Source organism: Apodemus sylvaticus, chromosome 2, assembly GCF_947179515.1.
Source record: "Apodemus sylvaticus chromosome 2, mApoSyl1.1, whole genome shotgun sequence".
Lineage (NCBI taxonomy): Eukaryota > Metazoa > Chordata > Mammalia > Rodentia > Muridae > Apodemus > Apodemus sylvaticus.
This window is the reverse complement of record NC_067473.1, coordinates 121,961,022-121,982,107: the sequence shown is the minus strand read 5'-3', so window position 1 is coordinate 121,982,107 and position 21,086 is coordinate 121,961,022. Positions and strand designations below refer to the sequence as shown.

Genomic DNA, 21,086 nt, shown 5'->3' with positions numbered 1-21,086 from the left:
TGAACCTTGCAGGGCTGTGGTGCTGAGCACTGCCCCTGTATGTAGTAAAAGCTGCTATCTCCCTGTTCTAGGACCCAGGGGAACAGACTTATGTGGTTTTGCCTCTGAATTCTTTTACAGGGAATACCTTCAGCACCCTGGCAGGACTGGTCTTTGACTGGACAATTGTGAAAGATACAGAGGCTAATGGGTTCTCAGACTCCCACAATGCACTACGGTAAGAGACTCTATGACAAGGCCTGGCTGCCTTTGAGTAGAAGCAGGAAACTGGAGGTCCTTAGGCTTCCTCTTGTCCCTAAAAAAGGCCAGGTTGCCACCCAGGATGCCTAGTGCTTACAGTGACTGATTGAGGAAGAGAGTTTAGTGCCTCCCAGGCACTGGCAGCCTCTGTGTCTCATCATGGCATATTCTGTGGGAAGTTGTTAGAGAAATTAGGACAACTGACTGGACAGAGACAACACAGAACTCTAGAAGACAATCTTGGGGTACAAGGGATATGTGGGTAACCCTACAGGGCAGTACTTTATTGGTGAGCAAGTTCAAGGGGTGGGGGTGGGGGGCAAGTCCTGGCTAAGAGGACAGGCCAGCAGTGAAAAAAGTTCTTAGGATAGGCTGGGTCCTCAGCGTAGTACACAGACAGATGCATAGGGAGGGGGCTTCAGAGTGCCTGAACTCACACACACACACACACACACACACACACACACCAGCTGCCATCTGGCCTGCCCACCTCTGACCTTCCCACTTTCCAGCTAGGGAAACAGGTTTGGAGAGAGCGGGCGTGTTGGTAGGTGATAGAGTTGGCATTTGTACTCAGATCTCTATGGATCTGCTTTATCCAGCATGGGAGCTTCTGAGCCCATGCTGAATCAAATGTGTGTTTGACAGAATAAAAAGTTTCTTCTGGGTCAGCAGGGTGGCTTAGTGGGCAAAGGAGCTTGCCACCAAGATGACTTGAGTCCCCAGGTCATTTCACATGGTAGGAAAATTGACTCTTGCAAATTGTCTTTTGACTTCACTTGAACAGTGGCAGGCACACACACAAACACACACACACACACACACACACACACACACACACACACACCGGCTATGGGTTAGGGCAAATAAATGCAAAAGGTTTTTTTTAAAATTTCTTTCCTGAGTCATGCTTCTTACATTTAAAGCCATGGCTGAAGGCTGTCTGTTGGCTGAAGTGACAGCGGAGGAATTCAATTTAAAACCTACAGAAAACACCAGTGTAATGTAGAAAATGTTTCCCTAGATTACTTGAGGGGCTGTTGCCAGCATGATGTCCTGTGCTTTTACTACCATTAGGATATTTTTTTCTTGAGTCTCTACAATAAAGTTATCAAGAACAGGAAATTGGGGCTGGAGAGATGGCTCAGCAGATAAGAGGCTTGGCTGCTCTAACAGGCTTGTTTCCCAAGCTTTCTGTAGCTCCAGTTCCCGAGGACCCAACACTTTCTTCAAGTCCACAGGCACTACATGCACATGTGCAGATAGACATGCAGGCAAGGCACACATACAAAATAAAAATGAATCAAATATATATTTTTTAAATCAGGAAATTTACTCACATGCATGCTATCTTCAGACATTACAATAGCAACCCAGGGTCACACATTGTCATTTGTCTTTTTTTTTTTTTTTTTGTCTGTCAGCCTGGGAAAATTGCTTGGTCTTTCTTTCACTTTTAGAATCTTGACATTTATGAACATGACAGTCCAGCTGGTATGTGTATGATGCTAGGCATGAGACCTAGGTATTGTGCATACTGGCTACACTCTGTCATTGAACTACTGGATGATAAACCACAGCTTAGGGTGGTCTCGGTTATCCTGGGACAACTGCAGGTATATCCTGCTTATTGTTGTTCTTGTGCAGAGCAGGGGGCTTATTGTGATTGCAGGTTGAAAGAACCCCACAAGCTAACCCTGCTTGTCTGCAACAGGAGGGTTCACCATGTGATTTATTTGCTTCACTGATCTGCACTACTGATGCTCTTTGAGTTGGAGCCTTGGGCTTGCATTTAATGTGCCTTTTCCCTGTGGACCCAGCTGATGGTCTCAGATTCCAGTGAATGTGGATATGACGATATATGGGTGTTGATACTGTGTCCATTGCCAAGATCAGGAAGACGTGTTGCCAGGCAGAATGATTCATGGTGTCAGCATCCCTTATTCTGGGGTCCAATCTTCAGTAGTAGACACTAGTAATGGTAAATGCCATGCTGGGATCTGGGAAATTTCATGTTTATGTCTCATGTTGTGTTCCTCTTTCAGCATCCTCACCTTCTTGGAGTCTACATATATCCCACCTTCCTACATCTCAGAGATGGAGAAGGCAGCCAAGCAGGGTGACACCATCCTAGTGTCTGGGATGAAGACTGGAAGCTCCAAGCTCAAGGCTCGAATTCAGGAGGCCGTCTACAAGGTGGGCCTGGGTTCCACTGCCTGTCCTCACAGTAGGATAAGGATGGCAGTGGACTGCAGATCTGGGTTTAAGGTGTTGTGAGCTCTATATCTTTCTGTTTATTTGTGTGAGCCATGTTATAGGGACCGGGTTAAGGTTCCAGAAGTCAGTGTCTCAGGGGTCACAGCAGCCACTCCTCAGTCTTGGAGGCGTTACCTCTTTTCCAGGAAGTACTCCTCATCCTAAAACAGGTACACACCTACCATCTGAGATGCAGTCCTGGGCCCCAGCTGTCTCCCTTGTTGTATCTCCCAGGGCTCTAGCTGAGGCCTTGAGACTGGTTTAGTAGCCAGTATGGGTGGCTGCATCTCCCCACCTCTCTCCAGCTAGTAAAAGGCTTTTCCTGTCACCCTTGCTTGGCAGCACCAGCCCAGAGTCCAGATCTATTAGGCTATAGAGGTGCTGAAGCAAATTATGGAGATTGAAAATGGCCATAAATCCACCAAGAACAGTCTAGGAATATGGGCATTTCTGTCAACAGGGATGATGTTTGCTATTAATTTTTTTCTAACAATGAAAGCCACAGGCACCTGAGGAATCTGACGCCCAGGGCACACTGGACAGGAGGCCTTGCAATCCTGTCTCAGTCTCTCAAGTTGCTTCCTGAAGACTAGGTGGGGAAGAGACCAGGGAGTAGGAACTGAGGACACACAATTCTCCACCTCTCAGGTCGTCCTGGACCCCTTAGCACTTGTGGAGTGTGAGTTTGAGCACTGGTGGCCACAGCGTCCAAAGACATTGCCCTGGGTCATCTGGTTTCCTTCTGTGTGGTTACTGTCACTTTAAATCAAGCTAGAGCATGTAAAAGGTATGGTGTGCAGTCATATGCTTTGGCAGTGACAGTTTTGAGTGCATCCTGGTGCCATACCTGTGAGGTCTTCCTGGATTCTAGAGTGTGGGGTTGCAAGTGATAATCCACACCTTACTTGTTTGATTGTTTTTTAATATTTATTTATTTATTTGTTTATTTGTTTATTTATTTATTTATTTATTTATTATATGTAAGTACACTGTTGCTGTCTTCAGACACTCCAGAAGAGGGCATCTGATCCCATTACAGATAGTTGTAAGCTACCATGTGGTTGCTGGGAATTGAACTCAGGACTTCTAGTAGAGCAGCCTGTGCTCTTAACCACTGAGCCATCTCTCCAACCCTACACCTTACTTCTTTATTCCTGTAGGGACATACTGAGAAGCCAAAAACAAAAACAAACAAAAAAAACAAACAACAACAAAAACAGAGTGGGGCTTTACCTGCATCTGAGCTGTTGACCTAGCATGGGCTAGCCCTAGGGTCAATCCCCAGTACTGCATAGAAATAGAACAAATGGGGCTGTAGAAATGGCTTAGGGGTCAAGAGCACTCAATGCTCTTGCAGAGAACCCAAGTCCAATTCCCAGTACTTATATCATTTGGCTCAAAAAATCTGGATACAGGGTATCTAGTTCCTTCTCAGGCTTCCATAGGCACCCATACACATGTGACCTATACACACAGATACAGACATGTACATGTAATTTGAAAGAAAATATTAAAAACAAAAACAACAAAACCAAACCAATGGCTTAGCAGTTAAGAGCACTTGCTGTTCTTCCACAGGACCTAGGTTTGTTTCTCCAGCACACACATGGCAGCTCACAACCATCTGCTACTACATCCTCTTCTGGCCTGATTGGGAGCATGCCTATGTGCAGGCTAAACACTCATACACATTAAAATACACACACCACCACCACCACCACCACCACCACCACCACCACCACCGTAAAAACAAAGAACCTTTCTTACCTGCAACTCCTATGCCCCCATTCCCCACCCCCCACCTCAACCTTTTTCTTCTTTTCTCTGTGCTAAGAATGTTCGACCTGCGGAAGTCAGGCTGCTGATCTTGGAGAACATCCTTCTGAATCCAGCCTATGATGTTTACCTGCTGGTCGGGACGTCCATTCACTACAAGGTTCAGAAGATCAGGCAGGGCAAGATTACAGGTACAGCTCTGACTCTGAAGTCATGTTAGATGCTTCCTTCTTTAAACAAAAATATTTATTTTTATATGTATGGTTGTCTAGTCTGAACTCGGGTATGGGAGTGGGCTCTATGCACATGCAGTACCTGAAGAGGCCAGAAGAGGGCAGGGGATCACACTGGAACTGTAGTTAGATTTTATGGTAGTTAGACATTATTTGGGGACTGGAAACTGAACCTGGGTCCTCTGTGAAAGGAGCCAGTTTTTTTAAACCTTTTTTCAGCCGGTTCCCTTTTTGTTGCTGTGATAAAATACATGGCACATGATTTTTCCACAATAAAGTTTTCATGTGTACAGACTAGGGAACAGCATTACATTCCTTTATAGCTCTGTAACCATCATCACCCTTCATCTCCAGAGCTTCCCCATTTTCCCCAACAGAACCAATGTCCTCATTACACCCCCATCTCTCTCCTTATACCCAGTGTTCACAAACACTGTCTCATGAAGTTAACTGCTTTGCTGACCTCAGTTACATGCAGTCCTGTGTTCTCGTTCTGTGATTGGGCTGCCATTGACTGTGTCCTCAAGATTAATCTACAGTGTGTCAGACACAGTTTATCTGTCTGTCTTTGGACAGTTGGCATGGCTCCATCTTTTGTTTGCCATGAAGAATGCTGAGGGCATGAATGTGCTTACAGCTTGGCCTCTGCTTTCAATTCTCTGCTTCCTTTAGAGCAACTGCAGAGGTGTTGGCTCACATGGGACCAGGTTGTCCCACTGGCCTGCCTCTGACTGCTGAGAGAAGTTGAGCTTTGTCTCAGGTGGGCCATTTCTGTACATGCTGTGAGGAAAACATGATTGGCAGGAGTGGAGCTATTGTGGGAATTCTATGTTTTAGGGTACATATATTTTAGAAGTTGAACATTGATGGAGCTGACTCTCCTAGAAATCCTGACTGTCTAGTTCATAGGTATAGGTGTATGATATCAAAACATAGTAATCAGAGGATCTCAAGACAGCTATGCTGCATCCAGAGTTGGCTCATCTAAAGGTTTCAGCCACATGTATCCACAGGTGACTACCAGAGTGGTGGGTGACATTTAAGAAGCATGTAGATGCTGCTACCTACAAACAACTAAGTCCTCCAGTTTCCTGTGTTGAGTTCTAGGTTAGGTAATAGTTCATGGATGGGGACATGAGAGGTACTGCCTCCGTGAGCTACCAGCGGTAGCTCTGGTTGGCCACCTTCGATAGGGATTGCTTGATCCATCTAAAGGCCCCTATCTCCTGCTTCTGCACTCAGTTCTCTGAGAACAAAGGTGGAGGGAAGCAGGCTTGTGTTTTGTGAGTGTCTGCTGTGTGCTGAGCAGGTGACATCAGCCTTCTCTTTGGTGTCCTGTCAGGGTGAGGGTATGGACAGGAGGATGTGTAGGAAGCCCAGCCTGGGGGGCCTTTCAAGCTTGATTCTACGCTTGTCTCTAGGGAAGAAGCCTAGAAGGACAAGGATGGTTCCAAGACTGTGGTGAGGCTTTCTGGGACTGGGTGAAGCAGTTAGGAGTGGAGTGCTTGTGGTCACTAATGTGGCATCCTAAGAAGGAGCATGGTGGAGGGAGTATCTTGAAAGGCCAGGGAACACAATCAGGCTTCTGTAAAATTCTGTGTGATGGGTGGTGGTAGCTTATGCCTTTAATTCCAGCACTTGGGAGGCTGAGGCAGGTAGGTCCCTGTGAGTCTGAGGCCAGCTTGGTCTGCAGAGCTAGTTCCAGGACAGCCAGGACTATGTAAAGAGACCCTGTCTCAGGAGAAAAAAACCTGTTTGAACACAGATGTTGACCAGAAATGGTGTTGCCTTGAAAGGTAAAGGCCTGGAAAGGGTGGTATTGTGAGTGACTGTCATGTGAGCTAAGCACATGATATCGAGGGACATTCACCTGTGCCCCTTGCAAAAAGATCACCCCAGCCGGGCCAGTTTACACCCCTCCATACAGAGAGAGAAGGAAAGCGGTATGGGCTTCTCACCCTGGGGTCCATATGTGCTCTGCCACCTGACTGTCTTAAGATTGCATGGGCCTACAGGAAAAGTCCCATCCCTACTGTGTAAGGCTTTCCAAGTTCAACTGGCTTGGGGAGGAGTGCCCCCAGCCCTGCAGGCAATCCCTCACTTATGATCTGTTAGGAAGCCAATAGACTCTTGAGGGGAGAGGTGGCTGTTGGTAACATTTGGCCCTGAGAAGGGATTTTAGCAACAGGTGGACATTGCCAAGTGTCCCACATGGACCTAGCACCTCTGGAACTCTGAGCAAGGTTCTGAGAGTACTTCCTTTTAGGACTCAGCAACCCTGAGAGGTGAACTTCCAGAAGACACCCTGAGTAGGTGGAGCACAGGAAAACCCAAAGGTCACAGAGCTATAGAGTTCAACTGAGTATTGTCCTTTTGCTGCTGTCCCCTCAAAAGAAAGTCAGAAAACCAAAAGGGTAGTGGCTGGGCCTTCTCCCAGCAACAAGATGGAGACAGTCTACTACCCAGGGTCCTGGAGAGATGAAATTGTCCAGCTCGTGAGAGATAATCCTAGAGCCAGATAGAGGAGAGTCCCCTGCTCTCATCTGTTGGGTCCATGCCTGGGTAATAAGTGACGGTATTGGCCAGGCTTAGAGAGGCTTCCGGATGGACGCCTGGCAACAGCCTGCCAGCATTGGTTTACCAGGAGCAGAGCCCACAGGTGGAAACTCCACCATTTTCTTCATGTGGTTTTTTTTGTTTGTTTTTCTTTTACTTCCAACACTCTGTTTTTAGGTGTTATCGTCATGCACAGTCATTGGAACATCCTTTAACTTCTAAAGCTGGATTTAACTATTTTGTTTGAAAATTAACATCCAACTCACATTAGCTGGCATTTTTCTTCCACAAATTTATGAAGTCTACAAATTGGGAATTTCATGGAGACTTTCACATTAAAGAAATCTGTGGCTGAGCATGGTTGGTATTGAGTGTCTCTGATCAGGCCCTCAGGGATGGAGCAGGCAGGTCATGAATATAGATGAACCTGGGGTAGAATACAGGTTCAAAGACAGCTGGGCTACGGATCAAGGCCTTTTCTCAAATAGAAAAGTGTGAAGATGTTTTGAAAGTGATCAAAGAGACACTGCTTCTGAGTCAGGAATTCCAGACTTACGTTTCCCTGGGTGAGTGCTTTGGCTTGTGATTGTTGGCAAAGCCTGTTGACTGTATGGATGACCCTTGCCTGCGTCTGTGGGCTCCACATGTGTTCCTGTTGCCTGCAGAGGGCAGACGAGGACAGTAGATCCTTGGAACTGGCATTATAGATGGTTGTGAGCCTCCATGTAGATGCTGGGGAGAAAGCCAACAAGTGTTCTTAACCATTGAGCCAGAACCTTCTTCTAACTGGGGAGTGTGTGTGTGTGTGTGTGTGTGTGTGTTTAGTGTATGGGTGTTTTTGTGCATGTTTATGTACCATTGTGTGCCTGGAGACTGGAAGAAGGTGTTAGAACCCATGGAACTGGGGTTACAGACAGATGTGAGCTATCATATGGATGCTGAGAACTGAAACTGGGTCCTTTGACCACAGAAGTGGCCAGTGCTCTTAACCACTGAGCCATCTCGCCAGTCCTAACCTGTCAGAACCTTCTAATACGAAAACAAAACCCAAACCAAAAACAAACCAGAAACACAGGCTTAGCCAGCAGAGCACCTCTGAGCGTCATCCCACTCCAACTCATTCTTCAAATTTTAATGTACTCTTTCCACAAGGGCTGTGATGGTGGTAGCTGGTGGTGCTGCTGCTGCTATTGGTGGTGGTGGTAGTGTGTGCAACAGACTGCTGAGTCCTGTTTCCCTATGCCTGCCTCTGTGTTCAGCACATTAATGGGATTTCTGATACTAGAAGAGATTGAGGTTCTGTTGAAAGTTCTGACATTCTTTTCACACATTCCCATGCTGATGCTGGCTCCTGTCATGTCACTTATTATTGTAAGGAAGTCTTCTTGCATTTTAGGATTTGGCGTCTTGCTCTATTACCATGTTGGCCTTAATCCTGAGTCCTATTGAACGTCAACCATATCTTCATTTGGCATATTACTATTAGTGACTGTAGTGTGTTGAAAATGTCTCTTCTCATCTTCCTAGCTGGTCTCCACTGGATCATTCACTGGTTCTGGAGTCTTCTGCTATACACTGTAACCCAAATCTATGTGCTAGCTCAGAGGTTTTCTCAGGTTTGTTCATGCAGCACCCAGGAACACCAGGCTGCTGCAGTTCTCCAGCATCACACCCTGTAGAGGATCCTTAAAAACAGTAGCCATGGTCTACCCCTCCTCAGGGAGATCTACAGCTTTGTCATTGTCCTGACTAGTGCTTTGTCAACTTGACAGAAACTTCGAGCTATCTGGGAAGAGGGAAGGAACCTCAGTAGAGAAAACAATGCCATCAGATTGGTCTGTAGGCAAGTCTATAGCGCATTTTCTTGACTAATTATTATTGTGGGAAGGCCCAGCCCTGTGGACAGTGCTGTTCCTGAGCAGATGGTCCTGGGTGGATAAAAAGGCTGAGCAAGCCATGAGAAGCAAGCCAGTAGGCAGTATTTCTGCTCAGTTCCAACCTCCAGGTTCCTTCCTGCCTTGAGTTCCTGCCCTGACTTTCTTATAATGGACTATAGCTATAAGTTGGCAGGCTGGAGAAATGGCTTAGCAGTTAAGAGAACCCGCTGCTTTTCCAGAGGACCCAGGCTTGATTCCCAGTACCTATATGGTGGCTTACAGCCATCTCTAACTCCATTTCCGGGGGCTCTGACTACCTCTTCTGCCCTTCGTGGACACCAGGCACTGCACCAGTGTACTGATGCACATGCAGACACAACACCCAGACACATAAATGAAAACTGTAAAGCTGTAAGTTGAAACAAATGCTTTCCTATCCAAGTTGCTTTTTGGTCATGGTGTTTATCACAACAATAGAAACCCTAGCTAAAACAGTCCTCAAATGACCTTTTCTATCCCAAAAGGCAGGAATGGGTACATAGATAGGAAGGATGGACCTGACAAGCCCAAACCCAGCAGGGCCAACACTCAGGCCATGGTTTAGCTCCAGCGTCCCATGGTGTGGCGATGGTGTGACTGAGCTCTCGTGGATTTGGGCAGCCCTATGCCTGCACCTTTCCCGTCTGTGTCCCAAACAGCCTGTCTCGGGCTGGCTCTACTTGTTGCCTCCAGCTTCCACCCTCCTAGCATCTCCCAACACGGAGTCTCCATTAAAACTTGGGGTGCATCCTCATGGCTTCGTTCATACATTGTTTTGACAGCATTTCACTGAGTCTAGGCAGACATCCATATGATTCCTTACGTCTTACATCTCCTACATTCTGCAAGTTTGCTAAACCAGCATCATGGGGATGGTACCATGATCTGCTGCCAGCTCAAGCAGTAACTGAACTGACTTGGTCTCGGGTGCTATGGCCTCTGAGTGCCTGGGCAGTAAAGCACAGGGAAGCAAATCATGGAAAAACACTTTGCTAGGTGTTTTCATCGTGGCCACACAGTAACATACCTGGAGGGCTTGTGCAAAGATGCAGCGCTGGGCCAAAGTTTAGTACAGCAGGTCTCAGACATAACTCTACACCTTCACCCCTGCCCCATGTGAGGTTCCAGGTGATGGTAGTCTAGAGATTGTATTCTGAGGACCTATGATCCAGAAGCAAATCACTGGGGACTTTTTGGAGTACACAAGAGATGCTGAAGGTAGGCAAGTTGCCTCTTTCCAGATCCCCTTAGGGGCCTTCATTGGCCATATTTCATTCCAGGACAAGAAGTAGTACATAGCTGCAGCTCTTCTGACAGTGAATGAATGGCTGGTTAGGACATGCTAAGGGTGCAGGGCAGGGATGCTAAAGTGGTTAGGCTTGGGGGCAGGGTGCCGGTCTGCTCCTAACTAGCTATAAAACCATATCTTAGTCTATGCGCTGTTAGATGAAATACTCAAGGCTGCTCCTTGATGTAGGCACATTCTGGAGATCCAAGAGCCCCAGCTGTTGTTCAGCTTTGCCTTTGTTTGCAGCTCTCTTGGCTGCTTTTCCTCAAGGCAGGTGGATCCTGATGTGCAGCAGGAGGTAAGAGTGGAAGCCAGGAGTTCACAAGCCAGGCCTGCTCTTTTATAGCAACCTGTTCTCAGGAGCTAGCTAGAGTTCTAGACCTGCTTTCATTCCTTTCAAGGCCATGCCCTAGTGACCTAACCACTTTCCCCTAGGCTGCATTGTTTTGTTTTTAATTTCTAAATCTTCAAAAATTACATTTTTAAAATTCTGTATCTTTTTGCATGGGGGTGCAGGTGCCTGCAGTGGCCATGGGCATCAGTTGCCCTGGAGCTAGAGTTGTGAGTTGCCCAAATGTGTGCTGAATATTGAAGTCAGGTCCTCTGCACTCTTACTCCCTAAGCCACCTCTCCAGCCCCCCATCATCAATCGTCCCCCCACCCTCTGTTGGGTATGTGAGCATGGGGGTAGGCCTGCCACTGGTCTGAGAACAACCTCAATGTTGGTCCCCACTGTTCATTTCATTAAAACAAGAGCTCTTGTTTCCTGCTACATACATCAGGCCAGCTGACACGCAAGCCTCCAGGGATTCTCCTATCTTCGTCATGCCATAGGAATGCTGGATTGCAAGCACGTGCTACTGGTGCTAGCTTTGTGTTGGTGCTGGGTTTTGAACACCCTTTGAACACCTTTGAACATTCCTTATCCTTACAAAGCAAGTGCTTTTACCCACCGAGCCATCCATGACATGTTTTCTAGCATATGAAGTTTAGGGTCTTACTCAAAGCAGTGGAAGTCATGGCAGACCATGAGCTGGCTTCTCACCTGACTTGCTCAGCCCTCTCTAAAGATGAGATGTCAGTAGTTCTTGTTCCTAGGGTTGTTGAGAAATGAGATGAGGGAAATTGGTCTTGAGATGCCTAAGCAAGACCAGAGCACCTTCACTGTGGAGTCCACTCTCACTTTCCCTTTCTGGGAAATTGAATCCTGTCCAGCAGCTGTCATTCAAATAAAAATGCTATGTTCTCTGCCCAGATAGTGAAGATTGTGGATTTCCTGGGGATTGTTCTGTGTCCTGGGCTTTTGTTGAGAAAGGCACTTTTACACAAAATAGACCCAGGGAGAGCACAGAGAGGGGTCAGGACTAGAGCCATTCTTTGCGATGGTAAGCTGAGCATCCAAAAACCCATAGAAGACCATCAGGTACAGCCTGTTTGGAAGTACAGTGAGAACCCCAGTGGGCCCAGATGTAGAGAAGTGCTTGCTCGCATCAGGGGGTGGTCAGATGCTCACCAGTGCTAGCATTCCTCAGACAGCTGCCTTGACAGCAGGCCTCAAGAGTCAGGCTGGAGATGGCTGTACTGGTGTGCAGCGTTTCACACCTTCACCTTCCCTGATTTTCTTGTCTCTTTTTCCTACAGAACTCTCAATGCCTTCTGATCAGTATGAGCTGCAGCTCCAGAACAGCATCCCAGATCCTCAAGGAGACCCTGCCCGTCCTGTGGCTGTCCTGACACAGGACACATCAAGAGTCACTGCCATGCAGATGGGACAGAGCAACCTGGTCCTGGGCCACAGGAATATCCTCCGCTCTGGCACCGTGTTGTGCCGACTGCTTTGAAGCCAAGTTGTTTTTCTCCCTTAAAGCCAGCCAAGACTAAAAATAGCACTGTTTCCCCATCTGTCTGAAAATCAGAAAGAGCCTAAATAGCAACCCGCTGAGTGGAATTGCTCACCTCTGTGGATGACTCACAGAGACTCCCAGAGACGGGAGTCTGCAGAGGCATACGTCATTCCAGGCCTCTGGAAGCTTCTCAGGAACCACAGTGCCCTCAGAGGGGGCCTGGCAGAAGCTATATGAATACTCTATGAATACTGGCACATAGGTTATTGATAACCCAAGATTGATTGTATGCCCTATGGTCCCTTATGTCCCTTGAAGAGACTCTGCTTTGTAGGGTAGATAGTACAGTAATGGTCTTGACTCTCCAACATCTTTGCTTTAATTGGCCTAAGCTAGGGTTCTTCACCCACCTCTTAGTGCCTATGGTATCTGCATGGTGCTCAAACCATATGTGTGAGACAGAAAGCCCCAGCTGCTTTTCCTATTATACCTTATGTTTTATACCTTAATTAAGAATTCAGGTATCCGTATGCAAGGAGCATCTAGGCTGCCCAATAGCACAATCTATGTGGTTGAAGCTGGGTACCTAGGTAAGTGCGGCCCCCTGGGGTTTCCTAGACATTGATTGCTTGTGACTCCAACAGTTTGAGAGATCAAAACATAAAAGCAAGACCTGAGATTTGGTTCAGCAGTATATGTCTTAGCTAATATGAGAAGGGCTCTGGGTTTAATCCCTTGGACCAGTCAGCAAAAGCAAACCCACAAAACTGTAGAGGTCCAGCAGCTCTCATACTGGCTACATCCTCTGCCATGCTCACGGCCATCAGTCCTCAGCCCTGGCATCATGCAGACCTGAGTGCTGCTCTGGGCCTGTCAAGGTTAGGCACCTCTACTTAGCTGAGTTAGAGAGCATCTTTAGGTTGACATGACTGTTGACAGTACCTTGGCAGGGAAGAAGGAAGTATCAGAAAGAGGAGGGAACCACCTGTAGCAGTAAAAGACCCTGAAGCCCAGGTGGATCTGGGAGCTACAATGATAGCCACCGCCGAGTCCTTTGGGACATGTGTGTCATGGGAGTCACTGTGGCACCCAGCATTTCCTGGAGTTTGAGGCAACTCACCTAAGGAGCTCACTGCCAGAATTCAGTCTGGAGAGCAGTGGTCAGATGGGCAGCAAGACCCTTAAGATCCTCCTGTCAGGGAACTTGTGAGCCTCTGGTAGTGCAGCACCCAGTTGACAAGCATCAACCCCTGTGTGTCTCAAGGACCCATTGTGTCTGGGCATCATCCTTTATCTGATTAGCCTGTGGTGAGACTAGTGTCACAGTAGAGGTTGGTACAAACAGGTGGCAACAGTGTGGTAGGACCAAACACCACGGCAGAGGAAAGAGGGTTTCTGGAGGGTTCATGGGAGGCAGGTGCTGTGTTAGACTGATATTCTATGGTGGGAAGGGCATCCTGGCTGGGTGAACATATTAGCTGGAGTTATGGAGATGAGAAAGCAAATAGCATCATGGGAATAGAAATAGCTGGTGTTGCATTGAGTGTGGGAACAGGACTAGCTAGGTAGGTGCCCTTAGAGCCCAGACACAGATGCATCTTATCCAGGGCTTTCAGGAGCTTTAGCCTGACCTTCTGTGGGTACAGGTGAGACACAGTATCGTTACATGTACTTTAGCCTCAGAGTCTACACTGCCATGGTCTTGGGTGGACTTGTATGGCCTTGGGATATGTATTAGCCAATGGATAGACCAGCTGAGGACTCAGAGTCTAAATGAGCTATGGCCTCAGGCTAGACACATTGGAGCCTCAGACCTTCTGGGAAGTTGGAATCCTGATTGTCATAGCCTCAGAGCTTAAACCTTCTGAGGGTCAGATTCTGATGAGTGTTTAGAGTCCATTTGCATCTAGGCTATGTTTAGTGTTGGTCCCAGGAATCAGAAGGATCAGCTGTGGTTCTCTAGGTTGGGAATAGTGGTAGCCATTAGGTTCTGTCCTCGATATATTCCCCACAGCCAGACCTTGCCCTCCTAGAAGGAGAGGCCTAGTCACATTGTGGACCATTTACATGGGTGGGTGTGTAATGCTTAGCCTCAGCTTCTTTCTCAGCCCTGCTGCCCTTGTATCATGAGTGTTGAACCTCTACTAACTGTTCTAGGTTTCACAGTCCACCCTGGTGACAGATGGGTTCTTGAGACTGGACATCTGTATGCGATTACCATTGAAGTATTTGATAGATCCAGCAACAAGGTCTACCCATCTGATGTGAGTGCCCTCTGGGATTCTGATGGGGAGGCCATATGGGATCAAGAACAGCCAAAGCCACAGGATTACCACATAAGCAGACCAAAGCTTCCTGTGATACTCCTAGGGCTGTGGCAATAATGTCATGGGATTCATGGGGCACTTCAAGATGTTGATAGGCTATGAGTTGGCATTGTCCCCTCATGCAGGGTTGGGGATAGATACCTCAGGGAGCAGGGCCTGTGGATAGTGTTGGTGGGGGTGGCAGGCAGGCTCTCTGCATATTGGCCACTGTTCCTTACATGGAGTCCCTGAGGCCAAAAGTCCATTTTGCTTTGGAGAGGGTCAGGTGTCCAGATGTGCTTGCCACCTTCCAGAAGCTCTCAAGTGATCAAGCCTACTAAGTTTAGCTTTTTGGCACTGAAAAGGCATGGCAGATGAGTTGAGGAGTGGTGGCCATTCTTCTGTCCCTTGAGAGAATGTCCCTGCACCCTCACATAGATCACACAGTTACTTGGTGTGGTGTTAGAGATTTTAGAAAAAAGCCAGGCTCTTTTTTCTTCTGTAGAGGTCTTTCTGTCCCCTGTTAAACAGTGACTAAACCAGTCACTAGGTTTGAAACCAGATTTTGGGGACTCCGTTCTCTTTTTTATATTCTCTTGTTCCTCCTTGCAACTCCAGGACTGGGAGAGTGACAGTAGTCTGTCAGTTGCCCTGAGCATCACTCACTCAGCTAGAACTGTGGTGCTGGGTCTTGGGGCCTGCCTCATCTTTTTGGGGGAGGGGTCAGAACACTGGGACCTCATTGCTTCTGCCTGCTTTGTTTGAGACTTTCGGGTCACGAAGGCTGTCAGCCTGGGCTCACTGCCACCTTGGAGCTCCCCCAGCCTCCTGAAATCACGCTCATCTTTTAGAAACTCCCGTTATCCATCCTTCTTGCCTTTCCAGAACATCAGAATTGAAGCTGTGCTTCCTGCCGAGTTTTTTGAGGTTCTGTCGTCTTCCCAGAATGGGTCTTATCATCATGTCAGGGCTATCCAGAGTGGCCAGACGACCATCAGTGCAACCCTCACCTCTGTGGTGGACCAGGTGAGCTGATCTCAACCCTTTTTTATATCCTAGTTGGGCCCCCATGACCCATCTTGAGACTGGAAATGCCAATTGGCAGGAATTTTGCCCCAGGACCTGCCTGGTGCCACTGCTCTGATACCCGAGGAGACTGTCTTAGGGTTTATATTGAAGAGACACATGACCATGGCAACTCTTATAAAGGAAAGTATTGAACTGTGCTGGCTTACATTTCAGAGGTTACTCCATTATCGTCATAGTGGGAAGTATGGAGGCATGCAGGCAGACATGGTGCTGGAGAAGGAGCTGTAAATTCTACATCCGGATCCTCAGGCAGCAGGAAGAGAGAGGGACAGTGGGCCTGGCTTCAGTATTTGAAATTTAATAGCCCACCCCTAGTGACTTCCTCCAACAAAGCCACACCCACTCCAACAAGACCACACCTCCTAATAGTGCTACTCCCTATGAGCCTATGGGGGCCATTTTTATTCAGACCACCATAGAAACGTTCCCACTTGGGGCTTGAGCTGTCCAGACCTTGTAGGTGTGAGGAAATCCTCCTGTTGCCACAGACTTCTTTTCCCACCACCCTGCACCTATTTCTATAAAAGTGGTCTACACCTTTCAAAATCAAATACAGAATTTGTTTGGGGGATAGCATGGCAGCAGGCCCACTGGCACTTAATCTGTTTTGTCTGCTGGAGTCCCCCAGCCTTTGGTTTTGTCTTGTAATGAAAAGCCTCATCAGCCCTAGTGGGGAGAAGTATTTTACCAGTTGTCAAGGGTGTTCCCCGCCTGCCTCATACAAGCCCTCCAGACCTGTGAGAGGCAGCATGTGCAGAGACAGGAAGGACCTATACTGCAGACAGTATAACCCTAATCCTCTGTTCAGACAGCAGGTATCTACATCACCTGCACTGCTGCTCTGGGTTTTGCATAAGATGCTCCAGGCCTCAGTTTCTTTATCTGTCAAATGGGAATAGTGACAGCCATCCTTTGAGGGATAACCAAGGAATCAAATAAGTAGAATTTACATGAGTGGCTATTAAAGATCTAGATTAAGCCTCCCCACCAAGCCTGCTGTCTTTTCCACATTCTTAGGAACACAAAGCTACCATTTATGGCCTGATCCTTATGGAGAAGCAGTGTCTGGGTAACAGGAAAATACCTAGTGATAATATGGTTGCCATGGTGACAGCAGCAATCTTATCCTTGTAGGATGGAGGGGTCCATGTGCTTCAGGTACCTGTGTGGAATCAGCAAGAAGTGGACATTCATATCCCCATCACACTTTATCCCAGCATCCTGACATTTCCATGGCAACCAAAGACAGGAGCCTATCAATATAGAATAAAGGTAGGTGAGATGCTGCCTTTAGGTGTTTTCTTTGGGATGTTTCCTCAGGATGTTGACTGTTTTTGTTTGTTTGTTTGTTTCTTTCTTTTTTATATATTTATTGAGACAGGATCTAAACTGTATAGTTCTAACTAGGTTGGTTTAGAACGAACTCTCCTGCTAAGTAAGCTTTTTGGGCATTTTCTTGATTAATGATTGAGCCCCTGGGCAGGTGGACCTGAGGTGCATAGGAAAACCATTGAGTGGGGCACAGTGATGCACCTTCAATCCCAGTACTCAGGAGGCAGAGGCAGGCATAACTCTGAGAACTCAAGGCCAGTCTGGACTGTATAGGAAGTTCCCAAGACAGCTAGGCCTACATAGAGGAATTCTATCTCAAAACAAACAAACGAACAGAAAGAAAGGGAAAGGGAAGGAGAAAGAAAAGAAGAGCAAGGTGAGCACTCAGTGAGCAGCACCGACATGGCCTCTGCATCAGCTCCAGCCTCCAGGGTCCTGCTTGCTTCACTTCCTGCCCTGACTCCTCTCAGTGATAGACTGTACCTGGAAGCGTAAGGTGAAATAAATCCTTTCTTCCCCACGTTGCTTTTGGTCTTGGTGTTTATCACATCCACAGAAAGTAAACAAAGACTCCTAAAGCACAGAAATAGAGTATAGGTCTGAGTTCTACTTAGCAGTCATTCTGTTGTTTTTTTTAAAGATTTATTTATTTATTTTATGTGAGTACATTGTTGCTGTCCTCAGACACACCCGAAGAGGGCATCTGATCCCATTACAGATGGTTGTGAGCCACCATGTGGTTGCTAGGACTTGAACTCAGGACCTCTTGAAGAGCAGTCAGTGCTCGTAACCATTGAGCCATCTCTCCAGCCCCTGCAGTCATTCTTCTAAAAGATATTATTTTTCCCCATTCCCTTTCTCCCTCTTGCTCCGGCCCTGCTCACCCCGGCCCATAGGTTTTTTATTTGTTTCTCATTACAGATGGTTGTGAGCCACCATGTGGTTGCTGGCATTTGAACTCATGACCTCCAGAAGAGCAGTTAATGCTCATAGCCACTGAGCCATCTCACCAGCACCAAAAGTAATACAAATACAGTAATAGGAAAATCTGAACCCTCCCTACTACATGCTTATCACTAGTGCCTTTGATGCTTCCAATCCCAGATGGTGCTGGTCATCAGGGACTGCACTCAGCTAGGGCTCAAGCTCCCAGTAGTCAGCCTGGTCCCGTTGCTCCTGTGGCCTGCCTGAAGAAATGAGGACAGGTATCCTCTGTGCACTGGCACTTGCACACTAAAATATGTCACCTTAAAGTATGTTCTTGACTCAGGGTTTCAGGTTGATCCCTGATCTAGAAGAAGTCCTGTTATTCACTTCACCAAAGATGGTTGGGAGCAAGCAGAGCTGTGTGTGCTGGATGTGCTTGTTTCAGCCCCAGAGCAGAATTCTGCTGTAGGCTCCATGACCAGGGAGGTTTCTGCCTAGGTCTGAGCTCTGGTCATAGCTGTGTATTTGTATGTCAGTCCCCAGGTCCCCAGAATAGGAGATCTAGAATGGAGATGGATGGAGAAAGTGAGGAAATGTTGGCTTGTGTGACATTTTTCCCTGGGAAGGACTTTGCCTGTGTATATAGGTGTGATTTTGAATGTATGAATGATTTTGAATGTACATGGTATGCTAATGTGTATTGTTAAGAGTGAGCCCATGAGTTCGTGTGGTGAATTTATGGTGTCATCATAGGTGAGTGTGAATGTAGGTATCAGATGTGACTGAGTGTAAGGAAACATGCAAACGGTGAGTGTGAACAGGTGTGTGAATGTGTGGCAGTAGGAATTTGTGAGCAGGCCAGTGCATGCATGAGAGAGAATGTGTGTGTGTGTCTGTGAGTGTGTGTGCTTGAACAGTGGGTAGCTAACACTTGGGTGTGAATAGATGAGTATGTTTGTGTGGTAATAGTGAGAGTGTACACTTGCCCCAGCCCTGCACATCTCCAGGCAGGGAGAGGCAGGGGGCTGACATATCCCATGATCATTTCCTTTTTAGGCCAATGGGGGCAGTGGGAACTTCAGCTGGTCTTCCTCGAGCTACATGGTTGCCACAGTCACTGTCAAGGGTGTCATGACCACAGGCGGTGACACTGGCCTCAGTGTGATCCGGGCACATGATGTTCAGAACCCTCTCCATTTTGGCGAGATGAAGGTAAGATGGTGGCAGGACATCCCATGGAGAGACTCAGGCTAGGTTCCAGCTGCCCCTCTCACCTGCCCACGGGCCGTGTTCACAGTGGTTGTGCTATGTGGGGGATTGATGGGCCCATCCTGGCTCTGAACTCAAGGAGTCAAGCCCATAATAAGGATGGACAGAATACTGCACACCAAACAGTGGCTGGCAGAGCAAGAAAAGTCCACAACAACAGCCGGAGGCCATGAGTAACCACAGCACAGCAGAGGAAAGTTTCCCACATAGAAGTCAGGACCCTGAATTAGGAGGGGCTTCAAGGCTGGACTGAAAGTTTGCAGAGGAAACTGCAAACTTTTCCTGGTACCTCTTCCCTTGCTCTGTTAGGGTACAAGCTCAAGTGTCCTGTTACTGGTATTTGAGCCTGACTGATTAAGAGCCCCAGCTGCTGTTAGGTGGGGTTGTTTACTACATCTGTGCCCCCCCCCCCTTACCTCGAGTCTCACGGTGTGTCCAGTCCCAGCCTCCTCTTACATTAAAGGGATGTGGGTTTTCAGTGGGATCCACACACATATGTTAGACTTAGGTTTATCCTTAGTTACAGGTGAATCTATCAGTCCTGACAGAGAGAGTGCAACTACCCAATATTGGGATCAGTTGTGAGTCCTTCGCTTCAATCCCTTCTTCCTCTGACACTGACACGAAAGACAATCCTCAGGAGTCAGTGTGTGCCACAGTTAAAACTGACTGCCTGGGTACACAGGATATGATAGGTAGTTCTCTCTTTCTCTAGGTGTATGTGATTGAGCCCAGCAGCATGGAGTTTGCCCCGTGCCAGGTGGAGGCTCGAGTGGGTCACACCCTGGAGCTGCCCCTGACAATCAGTGGCTTTATGCCTGGTGGGGGCAGTGAGGTGGTCACCCTGAGCGACTGCTCCCATTTTGACCTGGTGGTGGAGGTGGAGAACCAGGGTGTGTTCCAGCCATTGCCAGGTAAACCAGTAGCGGGATTGGTTATCTGTGGGCACAGCACTTAGAATAGCCTTTGTCCTGTGTTCTTGTCCATTCTGAATCCTGTCTGATGTGTTTGATGCCTTTGTCAATCTATCTTTATGATCTTTTTCTCTCCCATGTCTGTAAATGTCTCTTCCATGCCTGAGTGGAGTCTCCTGCTCACATTTATATTTCAGTTCATGAAATGGAACAGGTGCTCACACTATAATATGTGCATGGGTTTTGATTATTTCCATCATAAATAAGGCCCACTCCTGAGTATATTTTTCTCAGCCTCCTGTCTTGGGGAAAGTATTGGTAGTGACTGTGACACTGTCAGCTTGCATGTGTGGAGCAGGCAGTTTGCCTGGCTGACTTCATTTGGATTGTACACCTATAACAGGAGGAGCTGCTGGTGGGCCATGTATCCAGTGAAGACACTGGGGAAGCTTAGTTGTTTATGGCCACATGTGGTCTGTGCCCATCCCTGCAGCTTCAGTTTCTATGAGCTGTGGCCTCCCAGAAGTGTGGCTCCAGGAAGGGTGAGAATTTGCAGCTTACAAAATCTGCAAGACACTTGGGAGTAGGCTGTGGGCAAAAACAAAGACAGCATTCAGTGAGTGACTGTGCCCATGCCATCACCCAAGGTGCACAGTTCTGAGCAGTTCTGGCAGGGATTGTCTCATGGTGAGTCTAGAATGTTAGGACCTATCCCATCATAAGGGCTCAAGCCTAGAGGCTGGGAGCCATTGGAGATGTTTGAGCAGAAAGGAATGTGAGTCTTGTGGCACAGTGCTTTCCAGGTGGCTGTGTGTACCCTGTGGGTGTGATGGCATCCAGAGCTGCACAGAAGAAGAGGACATCTTTAGGAAGTACCCAACTAAAGCCACTAGCTGGTGGCCTCAGAAAGTCTAATGTTTCCACATATTAGCTATTGTGGGTGGAAGAAGTGGCATTTTGAGGTAGAAGGACCGCTAGCAGCCAGAGATGGACTGTCCCATGTACTGGTCCCATGCCCATCCCACAGAGTGACTGTAGGGTACTATTCAGTCTTTGGGGGAAACCCAGGGCCTGCAATTCAACATTCCCAGGGCTGATAGGCCTCTTCGCCTACTGGCATGATGTTCAATCTCTTTGAAC

At 47.6% G+C, this 21,086-nt stretch overlaps 1 protein-coding gene across 2 annotated transcripts in view; it reads left to right on the top strand.

Annotated features, from left to right (window-relative positions):
- Nup210 (nucleoporin 210) overlaps positions 1-21,086 on the top strand; it is a 102,193-nt gene that overhangs the window by 25,049 nt on the left and 56,058 nt on the right. For both annotated transcript variants that reach the window (XR_007976653.1, XM_052174324.1), the window contains exons 4-13: positions 121-217; positions 2,286-2,436; positions 4,331-4,463; positions 11,907-12,065; positions 12,631-12,699; positions 14,267-14,373; positions 15,301-15,441; positions 16,639-16,776; positions 18,820-18,975; positions 19,748-19,946. Coding sequence is in view for 1 of the 2 variants with exons in the window: in XM_052174324.1 (XP_052030284.1) it covers positions 121-217; positions 2,286-2,436; positions 4,331-4,463; positions 11,907-12,065; positions 12,631-12,699; positions 14,267-14,373; positions 15,301-15,441; positions 16,639-16,776; positions 18,820-18,975; positions 19,748-19,946 (1,350 nt within the window). In the remaining variant the exon portion in view is untranslated. The remainder of the gene's footprint in view (positions 1-120; positions 218-2,285; positions 2,437-4,330; positions 4,464-11,906; positions 12,066-12,630; positions 12,700-14,266; positions 14,374-15,300; positions 15,442-16,638; positions 16,777-18,819; positions 18,976-19,747; positions 19,947-21,086) is intronic.